Raw genomic sequence first — 15927 nt, 5'->3', positions numbered from 1 at the left:
CGCCGCCGCCGGCCGGCAGCACCGACAGCGGGACCGGGGGGGGCGGCGGGACGGGGCCCGGCGGGCGGCTGAGGGGCGCCGAGGCCCGGAGCCCCCGCGGCGAGGCCGGGCCGGGGGGGGGGTTGTGTCCCACCAGGCGCCGCCGCCGCCGGTGCGTCCTCGGGGGGCTGAGGGGGGGTCCCGCCATAGCAAACGGGCTCAGCCCGGTGTTCCCCCGGGACTGGGAAGGCCCCGTGGGGTGAGCAGCACGGAGGGGACCGGCGGCTGCCACCGCCGGGTGCAGGGAGGACGCGGGAACCCGGGGAGTTTGTCTTGGCGTCGTCTTCCCCGGCCCGGTGGCCCCGAGCCAGCCCACGGACACCCCAAGTCTCCGTCTGCCTCCCGGTTGGCGGCTCGTGGTGGTTTCACTACTGCAAGCCAGGCGCCGGTGGCTCCCGCACAGGGCACGGTGGCTTCTCACGTTGACTTTCCCTGCAGACACCGCTGCTCCTCTGGGGTCAAAATCTGGTCTGTGGCTTCCACATCAAGAGGGCTGGATGTGCGGGCAGCAGGCAAGCAGCACGCTGTGTTGCAAAGCCTTTGGAGTGAGCTGCAGTGGATCGAAGGCTTGCAGGGGAGTTGCTGGTAGGAACTGTGCTCTCTCTGTCTCCAGTTCCCAGAGTAAAACCACCTGGAGCAGCCTCTCCAGGGCAGTAGCCCCCAAATACGTTTGATCACTGCCTGCAAGGCCCCTAATTGGTAATTAGGGGCTGATTGTGTCAACAGGTGCTCTGCAAACCTTTTCTGCTGCTGCATTAATCACTGAGCCATGCCCCGTGCTCTGAACTGACTGGTCCATTACAAAGGCAGCTCTGCTTCTTCCATCACAAAGTGCTAAAACCCCGCTGAGATCTCATTGCCTGCAGCAGCAGGTGAGCACCCTGAGGTGCAGCCCTTGCTCCCGAAACGCGGTGCCTGGAGAGCAGCCACGCACAGGGCCTGCTCTCTCCATCCATATCCCTGCAGCGCCGTGGCACCGCTCACCCGCTGCCGTTTTCACCGCTGCTCTTTGTGCCCCGTGCCTGCAACCACTGGGGCAAAGCAAAACTCATCCCACTGCGGGCTTGGTGACCTGCCTAAGCATCAGCCCTAAAGCGAGGATTGTGTCCAACATCCCCGTTTTGCACCACACCTGGGGCAGCACAGCCAGCGGCTCTGTGCCATCGCACGGGGACACAGCTCTGTGGTGCTGGCCAGGCTCCATCCTGCCCGCCCTGGTGCTCTTCTGGGAGCGCCTGGGGCCTCTCCCTGAGGCAGCCAGGAGAACAGCTCCTGCTCCCCGAAGCAGGCGGAAGCAGCACAGCTCCTGCTCCCGGGAGCAGCACGGAGCCGTGTCGGTGGCCTGCACCCACCCCGAACACAGCTTTGAGGGACGGGAACCCGGGTGCCGCTCGCTGAGCCGGACCCCGCGGTTCCGCAGGCGCCGGGCGCTCCTTTCGCTGCGCCTGGGAGAGCAGCGGGGGCACCGCGGGGAGCCCGAAATAACCCCGGGGACGGAATTAGGCGGCCGGCCACGGGGGCCCCGGTCGCGTGACTGCTGTGGCAGCTCGGCGCGGGCCCGGGGGAGCCGAGTTCGGAGGAGGAGGAGCCGCGGGGGGCTGCTGACCGCGGCGGGGCTATTTTTGGGTGCGCTGGCCCCGCCGGTGGCCAGGTGCTCCCCGACCAAGGTGAAATGGCCGCGGGCAGCAGCTGCTGACATTTCCCCCGGCGAAAAACGAGCCCGGGCGGCGGCGGGGCTGACGTCGGCCGGGGAGGCGCCCGCTGCCCGCAGCCCCCGGTGCCCCCGGGCCCTCCCCCGGCCCCCCTCGGGGGGCGGCGAGGAGCTCCCGGGCCCCGCGGGGCGGCCTCGGGGCGGGGCGGGGGGGTCCCGGCCGGGACTACAGCTCCCAGCGCCCCCCGCGCGGGGCGGGACTACAGCTCCCGTCGTGCCCCGCGCGGGAGGCGTCGCCGCCGCCCCGCCCCGCCGGGCCGTGACGCGCGCGGGCTCTATGGCGACGCGGTGACGTCACGGGCGGGGGTGAGAGGTCACGGAGGCGGCGGCGCCGGTGCGAGGGCAGCGGAGCCGCGTCCCGGCCCCGGTCATGGCGGCCCGGCGGCTCCGCGGCGCCCTCCAGCTCGGGGCGCGGCACCGGCTGCGGGCCGCGGCGGCCCCGCCCGGCAGGTGAGCGCCGGGCACCGGAGCCGCGGGAGCCCCGGCGGTGACCTCGGGGGCGGGGGCGGCGGGGAACGATCGCGGCGCGGAGGGCAACCGGGGCGGGCAGCGGGAGCCGCGGGGCTGGAGGGCACCCGGGGGGGCGGGGGCGCCGGAGGGGAGCCGGGGCGGGAGCGGGACCGGGATCGGGACCGGGCCCCACCGGCACGGGGCGGTCGGCACCGGGGGAGGCCCCCGCGCGGCGGCAGCCCCGCTCCGGGCACCCTGCGGGGCGGTGGAGGTCACCGGGGGCCGGGGGCGCCGCTGGCCCGGCCCCACCGGGAGGTGCTCCCGGGGCCGGGGCGGGGCCGGGAGCCCCCCGCCGGGCCCGACCTTGGGGCAGCGCCGCCCGCGGGGCCGCGTCCCGGCGGCGGGTGCCAGGCCCGGGCTGGTGCCAGCGTCTGGGGCCGCCCCGGTGGCCGCTCCCGGTGGCTTGACCTCAGGCCACCCCGCACCGGCCCCGCTGACCTCCGCGCCCAGCCCGCCGGCACCGGGGCCGCCACCGGGAGGAAACGGCGGCTCCCGCGAGCCCGGCTGGGTGCTGCACCGCCGCCGGCCGTGTCCGTGCCCCGCCGCCGGTGTGGGTGCCGCGCAGGTGAGCCCCGGGCCGGCGCAGCACCGGGCGGTGCGAGCGAGCGGCGGGCACGGCCCCCGAGCTGCCGGCTATTCTGGGAGCTCGGGGGCTGCCAGGCGCCGCGGGTGACTCTCCTTGGCGCAGGAATGTCCCGCGGCTCCCGGGGGGGAAGCGGCGGGACCTTTCCTCCCTCGGCTGCCGGTCCTGGGGGAGAGCTGGCGTGCCCCGCTGGCGGGCACGGCTAAAAATACCTGCGCTGCCCCGCGGGCGCTGGAGCGTCTCCAGGTGCGGCCGGCGCTGACCCCGCGGCTCCGCCGTGCCCGGGGAGGGGTCGCGGTGCCCGCCTGCCGCCGCGGTGCCCGCCCGGTGTGCGGAGGGGCTCGGGCCGGCTGCTGGAAGCCCAGGGAGCGGACGGCAGCGCCGCGGGAGGACCCTGCTGCTGTACCGGCGGCGAGACGCCGCGCCCGGGATCCCGCTGCTGGCAGGGCTCGGCCTGTCCCCGGGAAGCCGGGAGCGTCGCCTCCCTTCGCACCGGGCGGCGCGGGCACTGGCTGCAGCGCCCCGAGGGATGCAGCGGGGCCGGGGAGGGGGGGACACGGAGAAGCTCCGGGCTGAGCCGGGCTCTGCGCCGCCTCCGGTCCCGTGGCGAAGGGCTCGGGAGGGGCAGCGGGGGGTAACGGGCAGTTGTCCCCGCTTCGCTGGTCCGGATTAGGTGTCCCCGAGGTCAGGTTTCCCCTGCCTTCCTTCTCTTACGCAAGAGCGGCTCTGGCAGCAGCCCCGGACTCCGCGCTCGGACTTCCCCGGCCTCACCCCGCTGCCCTGGGGTGGCAGGGATGGGGTCGGCCCTGGGTCCCCGCCTCACCCCGCCTCCCCTCACGCACCTTTGGGGCTGCTCCCACCCGGGGGGGGCACGGGCGGCTCAGGACAGTGCCCGGCGTCCCGGGAGGGGCTGCCCCGTGCCGCTTCCCCGCCTAACACCCGTCTCCTGCCCAGGCACGCGGCCCTGTGCGGCCTCCGGCTCGGCCGGCCGGCGAGCGGCACCGAGGGGGAGCCGCGGCGCCAGCCCAGCCGCTCCTTCCTCAACCTCGCCGGGTCCTTCACCAACAAGCGGAAGGAGTACTCGGAGCGGCGCATCATCGGGTAGGTGGCTGCGGAGGCCCCGCGGGGCGCGCGGCCCAGCCCCCCCCCCCGCCCGGCTGCAGCGCCCGCTCTGCCCGCAGGTACTCCATGCAGGAGATGTACGACGTGGTCTCCAACGTGGAGGACTACAAGAACTTCGTGCCCTGGTGCAAGAAGTCGGTGGTGGTCTCCAAGCGGTCCGGCCACGTCAAGGCCCAGCTGGAGGTGGGCTTCCCGCCCGTGCTGGAGCGCTACACCTCCATCGTCACCCTCGTCCGCCCCCACCTCGTCAAGGTGAGCGTGGCCACGGCGCCCCCCCCTCCGGCCCGGCCCCTGCCCCAGCCCCCCTGACCGGCTGCTCCCCCCCTCCCAGGCTGTCTGCACGGACGGGCGCCTCTTCAACCACCTGGAGACCAACTGGCGCTTCAGCCCCGGCATCCCCGGCTACCCCCGCACCAGCACCGTGGATTTCTCGGTAAGACCCCGCTCCAGAGGGGCCTGGGGGGGCGGTGCCCGCTGCCGGGACCCGTCCCCGTGCCCCCCGCCGGGCACTCACGCTGCTTGCTCTGCTCCCCAGATCTCCTTCGAGTTTCGCTCCCTGCTGCACTCCCAGCTGGCCACTGTCTTCTTCGACGAGGTGGTCAAGCAGATGGTGGCAGCCTTCGAGCGCCGGGCGGCCAAGAACTTCGGTCCCGAGACCCGCATCCCCCGCGAGCTCATGTTCCACGAGGTCCACCAGACGTGAGGGCAGCCCGGCTGCTGCGGACTGCGCCAGGGCCCCGGGGCCGCTCGCCCTGCCCACCCTCTTAAATATTTATTTGAGTGCATCTTTGCTGCCGTTGCCTCGACTTCCCTCCCAGCCTCAGGGGCGAGAGGCGATGCTCCTGCAAGCGCGGGGGCCGCTGTGAGCCCCCCCCGGTCCCATCTCAACACCAGGGGAGCTGCGGCCCAGGGCCAGCCTCCCCCTGGTTGTGTAGCTGATTTTGGTTTTAAGTTTTGTTTTGTTTTACTTCTTGGGAGCTTTTTTTTTTTTTTTTTTAAAAAAAGAGAGAACTCTTTTGTTCCTCCTAACTCCTCTGCAAGGCCAGAGGGTCCCAACCCCTCTGCAGGGGTGGAGGAGCTCCTGGGGCAGCTCTGCCCGCGCCCTGCGGAGGAGAAAGGTTGGTGCTGGCGGCGGGGGGGGGCCCAGCTGGGTCCTGCTGGGGAACACCAGGGGCCAGGGCTTGCCGGGGGGAGGTGGGAGGAGGGGGGGGCCGCCTACCAGGGACCCCCCTGCCCATCCCCTGGCTCTTCAGGAACAAAAGGGAAGGAGAACGGTGCAGAGAGAGGAGGCAGCGGCTGGAGCAGAGCTGCTGCCGGCCCCTCGCCTGCAGCCGCCACAGGGGGGGGGGCTCCCCAGCACGGCCCCCCCCCCGGGTCCGCAGGGAGCGGAGCCGAGCCCCCGGCAGCGCCCGCGCCACCGCCAGACCCGACATCGCACATTTGCACAAGTCGCACGCACAGCGGGGGGGGGGGACGGGACGGGGGGGGCTTGCTCAGAACTTGCCCCCCCTCCCCTCCCCCTCCTCCCCCAGCCCCTCGCAGCCCCAGCACCTGCCCCAGGGACCAGGATGGCCCCGGCCCGAGGCACCCCCTAACCCCCCCCCCCCCCGAGCTTCCCTTACTTTCAGTGTGGAGGATCCAGCGCCAGCAGGCCCTGACACCCACTGGGGGGGGGGGGCACCCACCAGGGGCCCCCTGAGCCACCCCCACAACCCCAGGCTCTTCCCCCCTCCCCCCCCCCAGTTCCATCCCCCCCCCCCAAGGGGATCGTGGCCTTGCTGCCCGAGGAAGGACTTCTACATGCCAATAAAGAGCATTTTCCAAGGGTGAGCCCGGCCTCCTGGTCTTCATTTAGGGGCTGGGAGGGGAGCACTGGGGGAGGGAGTCATGCACCGAGACCCCCCCCGCCCCCCAGACCCTGAACCAGGCTCCTGCCTGGCACCACAAGCCCCCTGCTGCTGGCTTGCAGCGCTTCTGGGGGGCCAAGCGCCACCGCGCCGGCCCCAGCAGAGACAAATGGGGGCCAGGGACCCACAAAGTGGGGGGGGAGCAGCTCTGACCCCCCCCCAGCCCTACAGGAACAGCCCCGGGGTCAGGGTGCTGCACCCAGCAGGACGGCTGGCGGGCAGCAGCTAGGGCTTTGTTAATAAAAACATTTATTTTGCATTTTTTTGTTGTTTGTACAGAACCGCCCAAAGCCTGCGGTGGGCCGGGGCTGGGCCGGCACAGGGAAGGGGGGGGGCCCAGCTCCGGCTCCGGGGGCATCGGACGCAGGGATTCACACAAACACGGGGGGGGGGCACGGGCCGGGGAGGAGTGTATCGAGGCCTTGCCAGGGAGAAAGGGGGGGGCTGAGACATTCGTTCTTCACCAGTTGCCCCGAGGGCTTGAGCCCCAGTGGGGGTTGTGGACAGGAGTCTGGACTGAACCCCTCTCGGGGGGCACGGGGTGGGGTTGGGGGGGCGTTAAATGGCTGCGGTGGGGCAGCCCCAAGGCGCCAGCCCCCCCAGCAGCGGGGAGCCCGGGGGCTCCGTGTGCGTGGCGCTGGCCCAGGGCAGAGCCAACGAGGGGCGGCAGCCAGGAGGCTGGGGGGGGTCCGGGCCCAGAGGGGGGGGGGCCCTGTGCCAGGGCAGGGAGGGGGCACAGGGCGGGTGGGACCCCCGGGGCTGCCTCTGCCGCCCCGCAGCCAGAGCGGGGTTCAGTGCCGAGTCCGTCCCGGGCCCGGAGGCGTCCCGGGGGAGCAGCGAGCGCGGCCCTGTCCCCGTCCCTTCTTTACCCAGACTTGTAGCCCACGAGCTGCATCAGGCCCTTGGTGCTCATGGACTTGGGCCGCTCCAGGGGGAAGCCCAGCGCCCGGCTCCAGATGAGCTGCGAGAGGACGCCCAGGGCGCGGGAGACCCCGAAGAGCACCGTGTAGTACTTCATCTCCTTCATGCCGTAGTACTGCAGGGGGAGAGCGGCGTTAGGGTCGGGCCGTGGGGGGGCGAGAGGGGAGCTTTTGGGGCAGGCCCAGCCCGAGGCTCACCTGCAGCAGGACCCCGCTGTGAGCGTCCACGTTGGGCCAGGGGTTCTTGGCCTTGCCCTGCTCCAGCAGCACGTTGGGGACGATCTTATAGAGCTGGGCCACCAGCTTGAACATGGGGTCCTTGGGCAGGTGCTTGAGGGCGAACTCCCGCTGGCAGGTGTAGCGGGGATCCGTCTTCCGCAGCACGGCGTGCCCGTAGCCTGGCACCACCTGCAAGGAGCGGGTCAGAGCCTGGCGCGGCCCCGGCCCCTCGCCCCGGCCGGGCCGCACTCACCCTGCCCGAGTTGAGCGTGTTCCAGATGAAGTCCCGCAGCTTCTCGTCCGACACCTCCTGGCCCAGCTCCTTCTGCAGGTCGGTGAGCCACAGCAGCACCTCCTGGGGGCACGGACAGCGGTCAGGGGGGGGAGAATGGCGGCACACAGACAGGCAGACAGACACGCAGACACACGCAGGGCTTCCCACCTGGTTGGCGAGGCCGTGCAGGGGCCCGGCCAGCCCGTTCATGGCGGCGGCGAAGGCGAGGTACGGGTCCGAGAGCGCGCTGCCGACCAGGTGGCTGGTGTGGGCGCTCACGTTTCCCCCTTCGTGGTCACTGCACCAGAGGCGAGGGGCTGCATTAGGTCTCCCACACCCCCACCGAGGGTCCCCACAGACAGAGGAACGCCTCCACAGCATTTTGGGGGGAGCAACAACCCCTCCCACCATGCTCCCAGCCCAGCGCAGCCCTGCCCCAGGGCTCTGAACCATGCACCCGGTGCCGCCCAGAGTGGCCCGGGCACATCCCAGGACCTTGCCCCGTCCCTGGCCCCAGGGCAGGGCCAAGTCCCCGCCTGCTCCTTCCCCTGCCGCTCCCCGGCCCCGTACCTGTGGATGGTGAGGTAGAGCCGCATCAGCTCGATGAACTGGGGGTCGGTGTAGCCCAGCATGTTGGTGAAGTTGTGGGACCAGTCAAGGTTGGGGTCGATGGCCCCGATGCTGCTGCCCTCACGGTACAGGTTGCGGTAAATCTTGGCGGCGACGCAAGGCAGCTTGGCGATCAGGTCCATGGCGTCCTCGTAGACAAACTGGGACAGACGGCGGTGAGACGGAGCTGGGGAACCGCGAGCCGCCACCCCCCGGTACCGCACCGAGGCCCCCGGCCCCCCCGTACCTCCCAGTACTTGACCCGGTTGATGCCCTCAGCGTAGGCGCGGGCGAACTTGCTCTCGCTGTTGAGGGCAGTGATGGCGGCGCTGAGCTGGGACATGGGGTGCAGGTTGGTGGGGAAGTTGTCCAGCATCGTCACCACGTGGGAGGGCAGCGCGGCGCGCTTGGCCCACTCGCGGGACACCCAGCTCACCTGCGGGGAAAGGGCGCTGAGCCAGCGGGCTGGGGGGCTGCCGGCCCCCCCCCCGGGGCCCCAGCACGTTACCTGCTCCTGGGTGGGCACCTCTCCCGTCACCAGCAGCCAGAAGAGCCCCTCGGGCAACGGCTCCTCGCCCCCCGCTGCTTTGGGCAGCAGCTTCTGGCACTCGGGGATGCTGTACCCGCGGAAGCGGATGCCCTGAAAGAGCCCAGAGCAAGCGTCGGCTGCTGCAGCGACACCCGTGTGAGGCAGACACCCGAGCAGGGCGGAACCCTACCTCATCGGGATCCAGCACGGAGGTCTCGTATATCAGCCCCTTCATGCCCCTCATCCCGCCGTACACCTGGGGGAGGGCGGAGGGAGGAGGTTACCCGCGGTGGTGCAGCCCGGCGGCCCCAGCGCGGCAGGCCGCGGCCGCCCCCGCTCACCATGTCCACCGTGATCTGCCCGATGGCCGTGCTACCGTGCTGCTGCCTGAAGTTCTTGATTTTCGCTTGCTCCTTGGGGATCATGTTTGCAAGGACGTCTTTCAGGTTCTGGGCAAGGGGAGGGAACCGTGAGCCCCGGAGCCCGTAGGGGGGCCGACCACACGCCCCCCCCCCCCCATCCGGCGCCAGGAAGGGGTGACGGCCGCGGGGGCTGCTCTTACCGTGGCAGCGCTGGCGTGACGGGCGGCGAAGAGGACGCACGGTGCATTCTGCGGGAGAGCAGACACAGGGGCTGAGTTACCCTGGGTCCTGAGCGCCCGGGGTCCGCCCCATTCCGGGCAGGGGTTCAGCCAGGCGAGCAGCCCCGGTCCCGGAGCGCGCCCCGGCCCCGGCTCTCGGTAGCAGAGCGCAGCTCCTGCGGCAGGAGGAGCCCTGTGACTCCGGGAGATGGAGATCTCCCGTCTCACAAGGACGCTGCGCCCTGCAGCCGCCGGCTTCCCCGCCCACCCGCGCCGAGATCAGACCCAGCAGGTTCAGCCAGGCACCGGGGGGAGGCCGGCGCGGGGCCTCCCCTCCTCGCCTCGCTCATGCACATCACGTACGCGTACGGCCCCGCTGCAGAGCGGGCTCCGCGCCCTGCCGCCGCCATCCGCCTCTCGCTTCCTTCTCCCGGCACAGCGGAAGCGGCGGCACGTGGGAGCCGGTGCTGCCGGCAGAGCCGAGCCAGGCCGACATTACCGCAGGTTTCCTGTGCGGGGGCTCGGCGTGGTGTGTCCCCCCCCCTTTCTCCCCCCCCCCCGCCAGCTCGGCCGGCATCCAGGGAAAACCAAGCTTTGTTCCTTGCCCGCGCGCTCCCAACCGTGGGGACTCCGGCCCGGCAGGAACGCCCTGACGCAGCCCGGCAGCGCCTCGTCCCCGGGCCGCCCTCGCCGCACCCTGCCCGCGGCGGGGACACCGGGGACACCGCGCCCGACCCACGGCCGCCCCCGGGCCCTGGAGCTGCCTGCCCGCAGCAGCCCTCCAAGCAGGGGTGCCCCTGCCCTGGGGAGGCCCCAGTGACCCCTCCGGGTCTCCCGACAGGACGGGGGGCGTTCAGACCCACCGTGGCGCCCAGGGCAGCCCCCAGGCTCCGCGGCCGGGACCCCCGTGCAGAGGGGGCCGGGTGCGGGGGCTCAGGGCGGGCTCTGCGCCCTGCATAACCCCAGGGCCCAGCCCCAGCGGCACGGGGCCGGGCAGGTTTGCAGCTCTGGGCCTGGGCCAGGCCCCCCCCGGCACGGGGCCAGGCCCCCCCCCCGGTGCGGGGCCGCTGCAGCAGAGGCAGATCATGACTCGCTTTTTCCACTGGCTCCCGGGGGGACCCGGAGGGGCTCAGTGCCGCACCGAACCCCACATCCCGCGGCCCCAAGCCCCTCAGAAGCCCCCCCAGCCGGAGGGGGGGGCCCAGCCCCCCCAGCACGGCTCGAGCCGCCCTGCACGGCTGCGCGAGGCAGCTGCAGGAACAGGCGGCACCCGAGAAGGGAAAATGCCGACGGGAACAATAGAGGCAGAACGAAGCCCAAGGTCAGGGCGGCTGCTGCGGGGCTCTCGCTCAGCCCCCTTGCAGGGAACGCGCCCGGCCCTCAGCCCCCCCCCGGCCCGGGGAACCCACGGGACAGCCCCGGGCACCCCCACGGGACACGCAGCCCCCCTGCAGGCTTTTAGGGCTGAATCTGCAGGACCGCACCCCACAGCGGCAGGGGGTTGGGCCCCCCAAAACTCTGCTTGTGCCCCCCCCACCCCCCCCCAGACGCCCTCTCCGTGCCCCCCGTCAGGGTGCCAGCACCGGCCCCGTTACCAGACGGGTGTCGCAGCACGAGGGCCACGGTGCCCATCACCTCTGTGCCTCGGGGGGGTCCCCGCTGCGCCCTTCGCCCCCCCCGCCACCTGGCTGGGGGCACCCGTGCAGCCGTGGCCCCGTCCCCGCCCGGGGCCGAGCTGTCACGGAGGCGCCGCAAGCTCAAGGTCACACGTGCTGGCGGCCGAGCCGAGCTGACGGCGACGGGCCCGCGGCTCCCGGCATCGCACCCCCCGTTTGGGGAGGGGGCGGCCGGGGGGACCCCAACACCCCCCCGGGGTGAGGGCACCCAGGGGCTCCTCCAGCGGCACCGGGGCGCCGCGGGGCGTCCGGGGGGGGGCAGCGTTGGGCCCCCACCGTGGTTTGGGGGAGCCGGAGCACCCCGGGGGGTGGTAGCTGAGGAGGAGGAGGAGGAGGAGGAGGAAGGCCGCGATACCTCCGCTCAGGCCGTGAGGAGGAGGCCGGAGGCCGGCCAGGCTGGGATTAGCGTGCAAAGCCAACGGCTTCAGCCCGGTCACCGGCGGCGGCTCGGCCCGGGGAGGCCTCCCCCGTTGGGCAACGCTAATCGGGGAGCGCTAATCGGGGTGCGCTAATTGGGGAGCGCCGAGGAAAGGCCGGGGCGCTGAGCCCCCCCCCCCCCGGGCGGGGCCGGGGCCAAGTCGGGCACCACAACACGGCGGCGGCGGGCCCGAAATAACGCCCGGTCGATAACGGCGCCCGTTACGAAACAGCGGGGCCGCGGCCAAGGCCAAGGCCTGGGGGGGGGGCACCGGGCAGAGCCCCCCACCCCCCCGCCGCTACCGGCGGAGCCCCCCCCGGGGAGCACGGAGCCGCCACCGCCCCCCCCTCCCCGGGGTCGCCCGGTTCCCCCCCCCCCCGCCCCGGTGCCGGTGCCGCGCCACGTGCCGCCGCCCCCGCGGCCCCTTTAAGGCGCCCCCCCACCCCCCGCATCGCCCCTTTAAGAACGGGCCCCCCCGGTCCTCCATCCCCCCCCCCCCCCCCCCCCCGCTGCGGCGTCGCCCCTTTAAGGCGCGGCGGGGCCGGGGCGGGCGCCCTCACCTTGGGCCCGCGGAGGCGCGCGGCCGCCCGGCTGCCGGCGGCGAGGAGCGTCATGGCGGGGCCGGGGCCGGGAGCGGGGCCGGGGAACGGAGCCGGGATCGGGGACGGGAGCGAGCGGCGGCGGCGGCGGCCGGGGGTCCTCAGAGCCGCGGGCGGGGCGGGGCGCGGCGCGGCGCAGGTTATTAGCATAGCCCCGCCCCCGCCCGCCCCCTCGCGGGGCCGAGCCGTTCGCCATTGGCCGGGCCGCGCGCGGGTAGGCGGGGCTATGCAAATGAGGCGACGGGGGGCCGGGCTATAGGTGGCCGCCGCGTTCGCCTGATGTGGGCGGGGGGGGGAGTGGGTGGCGAGGCGGAGGCCCCGCCCCGTGACGTCACCGAGCGCCTCGTGACGTCACCGAACGCCGCGTGACGTCACGCCCCCCCGCGGCCGTTCAGGTCACCCGGCAGCGCTCGACCGCGGTGCGAGGCCGCCCTCTGACGTCAGCAGGCGCCCGGCCGTGAGGTCACCGGGGCCGTGATGTCATCAGTGACGTCACCGCGTGGGAAGGCGCCCTGCAGGCGATGGGAGCTGGGCTCCATGATGACGTCACAGATCGGGGGGGGAGGGGGGCGGGGCTGGGCCCGGCCGGGGGTGACCCCGGGGCATTGCCCCGGGGCGGTGGCACCGCGGGACACGGCCCTGGGCCGAGGTGACGCAGCGCGGCCGCGCCACATGGGCCGAGGTGCTGGGCAGCACCCAAGGGTGCCGGGGCCCCACAGCCACCCCGGGCCGGGTGACACGGGGCCAGGGGCTGCTGGGCACCAAGGCCAAGCAGACGGTAGCCATGAGGAAGAGGGGCCCGAGTCACGGGAGGCACCGCGGGGACACCACAGGCCCCCCCCCGGTGCCACCCTCGGTGAACGGGGGCACCCCGGGGACGCCCCTTCCCCACCCTGGGGCCGCGCACCCACCCCCCAAAGGCACACAGGGAGCGAGACCTGCCCGTGGTGGGCCCCGTGGCTCGGCCGCCGCACGGCCCCGTTTATTGCCCTGCGACCGGGAGGGGGGCTCCCGGGATCCGGCCCTGGATGCCTGAGACCCCCAGGAGCCCCCGCGGTGCCCCGCGTCCCCCAGCAGCAGCGGAGGAGCCTCTGCTTGCGGCCTGCCCGGAGCCACGCTTCAGCTGCCGAAACGTTCCCAGACGAACGAGGATGTGTCCCGTCCCACCGTGCCGCAGCGGACGGACGGCGAATAAATAGGATGAGAGAGCACCAGACCGGGAGAGGCGACGGCTGCACCCGGGGCAGGGCTGCCCGGCCCCCAGGGCAGCGGGGACGAGGCGAACCAAGAGGTCGGGGGCGTCCGGAGGGAGCCCGGCACCGGCGGGGAGGGTCGGCGCAGCCCGGGGCCGTCCACGTCACAGCTCGTCATGCGGGATGTGCAGCGCGTGGTCGCACAGGTCTGCGGGGACAAAGGCCAGCGTGCTCAGGACACGGCGGAGCCCCGTGCGCAGCCCCCGCCGGTGCCGGTTGCTGCCGTTAGCTCGGGCGAGCCATGCGCCGAACGCCTGGGCCGTGACCCGCGCCAGGGACACCTGCGCTTCCCCCTCGGTTCTGTGGTTAATGAGAAACGGAGGCGCTGCGCCGGCGTTTCCCCTGGGACCTGGCCACCCCGGGAGCCACCGGCAGCGCCGCGCGGCCCCGCAGGACCGAGTGCTGCCACCGACACGTGTGTGGGGCGCAGCAGGGCCCCGCCCTGGTGCCACGGTGCAGGTACCGCGCCACGTTCATTAATAAAGGAAGCACAAAGGTCGCAGCGTGCCCTGACCCCGGTGTTTGCAGACCAGAAATAGCACTGCGGGAAGGGAGACGCCGCGGGACGGGCGCCCGGCCATTGGCTGCGGGGGGAGCCCAGAGCCGGGGCAGCCAATGGAGCTGGTGGTGAAGCTGCCCTGGCGCTGCCCCAAGCAGTGCACTAGCCCAGGCACGGCTCCCAAAAAAAGCTGCAGGCAGCTCCCCGAGGCATGGGGCTGGCAGCACGGGGCCGGACAGGCACGCTGCTCCGCAGGGCTGGGAGACGGCAGGATTTCAGGGAGAATCTGCGCGCCCACAGCTCCTCCGCGTGCTCCCAGAGCTCACGGGGCAGCTGCGGCTGCGTGGGGCGTCGGGGCCATGGGGGAAATCCTCGGTCTCCAGAGCTTTGCTCGAAGGCGCCAGGAGAAGCCTGGCTGGAGCAGAAGGCCCCAGGCATGGAGCTTGGAGAGGGATGGTCCTGAAACCTCCCCGGGGAGAGGGGAGCTTGGAGAGGGCTCTGAGCACCCCGAGGTGCGCTCAGACGGCCGGAGAGCCCCAGCCCCAGGACGGCCCAGCCCAGCTCACCCGTACGCTTGCTGCAGAGCCGGTCCTTGACGTTGTCAGCCTCGTGGGAGAGGAACTCGATGAGCTCGTCCTCGTACTCCTCGGCGATGCTCTCGCACTGCAATGGTAACCGTGGGGGTCAGACGACACTGACAGCGCCCACCCAGCCCACCCGGGGGCAGCCTCCTCTCCCCCAGCCCCAGGAGGAGCCAAAGGAAGCAGCCGGGAGCGGCTGGTGGGACCAGCTCCATCCCTACAAGGGCCGCAGCTGCCAAGCACGGGGACCCAAGGCCTAAGACGTCCACCGAGCTGCGACAGCCACCCCGAGGACCCAGTTCCCACACGCACCGCAAACTTCAGACTCGAAGCCACATCTCCATCAATTTTGACCCCAGAGAGGTCCATCTTGGTCCCATCGTGGGAGATGATGCGGACGTAACTTTTCCGGTGTGTAGACGGATCCACCTTCTCCCCATATTCCTTCATCTTCTCACACACCCGCTCCAGCAGCTCGGTCAGATGTGCCTCCGAGCGGGCGTAGGGCACCTGCGGGACGAGCATGAGATCAGCGGGGTCAGGCCTTTCAGCACGACAGCAGAGCCAGAGCGCTGGGCCAGCGCCTCCCCTGGGAGCCAGGGAGCTCCAGGAAAGGCTTGGATGTCCTGCGAGACGCGGCTCAAAGCCACGCAGAGCCCTCAGCACGGGCCCAATCCTTCCCTTGTCTCCCCTGCTGTGTGGCTGCCGCCCCGGCCAGCCCCGCTCCCCCCGCGGCCCCGTCCCAGAGCCCCCCGGCAGCAAGGCAGCCGCCCACCAGGATGCTTCCCACCTCCACAACCGACTGGCTGCCATCGGGGTTGATCCGGAACGAGCCCATCTGGATGGTTTTCCTGGGGTCGACCTGAGCAATCTCCCACTCCAGCTCATCCACCAGCGCCCGGCACGCTGCGGGGACGCGGACGTCAACGGCCCAGCACCGGCAGCATCGGCTGAGCCCCGGCCCCGTCAGACCGGTGGCGGGGACGGACCCGTGCGGCCCGTGCAGGACGGCAGCCGTGCAGGGGGCAGGAGCCAGCGGCCCCCTGGGGACACCCGGCTGCCCTTGGTCGGGGCCACGGAGGGGAAGCAGCAGCCACGCTGGGCGCTGAGCGGGTCCCAGCCGCTGCTGAGCTGTCCTCACTCGCTCCTGTCCCGGATCTCCCATCCCGTTTCTTCCCATCCCCTCTCTCCCATCCCATTCCCTCCTGTCCCATCTCTCCCCTCCCGTCCCATCTCTCCCATCCCATCCTGTTCCCTCCTGTCCCATCTCTCCCGTCCCGTTCCCTCCCATCCCACCCCCTCTCCTCCCGTCCTGTTTTCTCCTGTTCCGTTTCCTCCCCTCCCGTTCCATTCCCGTTCCTCCCGTCCCATCCCTCCCGTCCCATCCCTCCTGTCCCGTTCCCCCTATCCCATTTCTCCCCCTCCCGTCCCGTTCCCTCCCGGTCCTTCCCGTTCCCTCTCCTCCGGTCCTGTCCTGCCCCTCCCGTCCCGTCCCGTCCTGTCTGTCCCATCCCACCCCCCCCGGTCCGGTCCGGTCCCGTCCCGCCGCACCTCCGCAGTGCAGGTCCTGGCCCCGCCGGGCACACGCCGCCGGCAGCAGCGCAGCCAAGGCCGCGGCCAGGCAGAGCGCGGCAGGGCCCCGGCCGCTCATCCTCGCGGCCCCGCTGCCCCCGGTCCCCCCCCCGCCGCCCCTCACCGCCGGGGCCCGGCCGAGCCCGTTCGGCGCTGCCCCCCCCCCCTCCAGGGCTGCCCGCGGCGGTGCCGGTCCCGGCGCGCCCCCTCGGCCCGGCCCGCTGCGGGGGGAGGATGCTCGGGGAGCGGAGCGGCGGGGCCGGGCGGGGCCCGAGGGGGCGGCGGGGCCGGGCGGGGCGGCGGGGCCGGTTCTTCGGGCCGCGGCG

General features: G+C 72.7%; 3 protein-coding genes across 4 annotated transcripts; 1 reads left to right on the top strand and 2 right to left on the bottom strand.

The window, feature by feature from the left end:
- The first annotated feature begins 2045 nt into the window (after window positions 1–2045).
- COQ10A (coenzyme Q10A) lies at window positions 2046–4958 on the top strand. The gene is made up of 5 exons (XM_080570961.1): window positions 2046–2200; window positions 3798–3944; window positions 4025–4217; window positions 4297–4398; window positions 4501–4958. The coding sequence occupies exons 1-5, from the start codon at window positions 2121–2123 to the stop codon at window positions 4666–4668; spliced, it is 690 nt and encodes a 229-aa protein (XP_080427087.1). The 5' UTR covers window positions 2046–2120; the 3' UTR covers window positions 4669–4958.
- Window positions 4959–6104: 1146 nt separating this feature from the next.
- On the bottom strand, window positions 6105–11831 carry CS (citrate synthase). Of its 2 annotated transcripts, XR_013942592.1 has the most exons (12): window positions 11658–11831; window positions 8986–9033; window positions 8765–8872; window positions 8614–8679; window positions 8403–8534; window positions 8142–8330; window positions 7856–8055; window positions 7454–7583; window positions 7265–7366; window positions 6991–7200; window positions 6229–6908; window positions 6105–6180 (listed from the first exon to the last, which is right to left on the bottom strand). XR_013942592.1 is itself a non-coding variant. In XM_080570941.1 (11 exons), exons 1-11 carry the CDS (start codon window positions 11709–11711, stop codon window positions 6738–6740), a joined length of 1410 nt encoding a protein of 469 aa, XP_080427067.1. In that variant the 5' UTR covers window positions 11712–11831; the 3' UTR covers window positions 6105–6737. The 2 variants fall into 2 exon arrangements, 1 of the variants encoding a protein (XP_080427067.1); XM_080570941.1 differs by having other exon boundaries at window positions 6105–6908.
- Window positions 11832–12635: 804 nt separating this feature from the next.
- Window positions 12636–15744, bottom strand: CNPY2 (canopy FGF signaling regulator 2). Its single transcript, XM_080570951.1, has 5 exons — window positions 15581–15744; window positions 14820–14935; window positions 14342–14539; window positions 14015–14111; window positions 12636–13097 (listed from the first exon to the last, which is right to left on the bottom strand). Exons 1-5 carry the CDS (start codon window positions 15678–15680, stop codon window positions 13054–13056), a joined length of 555 nt encoding a protein of 184 aa, XP_080427077.1. The 5' UTR covers window positions 15681–15744; the 3' UTR covers window positions 12636–13053.
- Window positions 15745–15927: the final 183 nt, after the last annotated feature.

This window comes from Anser brachyrhynchus (genome assembly GCF_964034855.1).
Source record: "Anser brachyrhynchus genome assembly, chromosome: 29".
Classification (NCBI taxonomy): domain Eukaryota; kingdom Metazoa; phylum Chordata; class Aves; order Anseriformes; family Anatidae; genus Anser; species Anser brachyrhynchus.
Note: the sequence above shows the minus strand (reverse complement) of the source record. Positions and strands in the feature narration are given on the sequence as shown.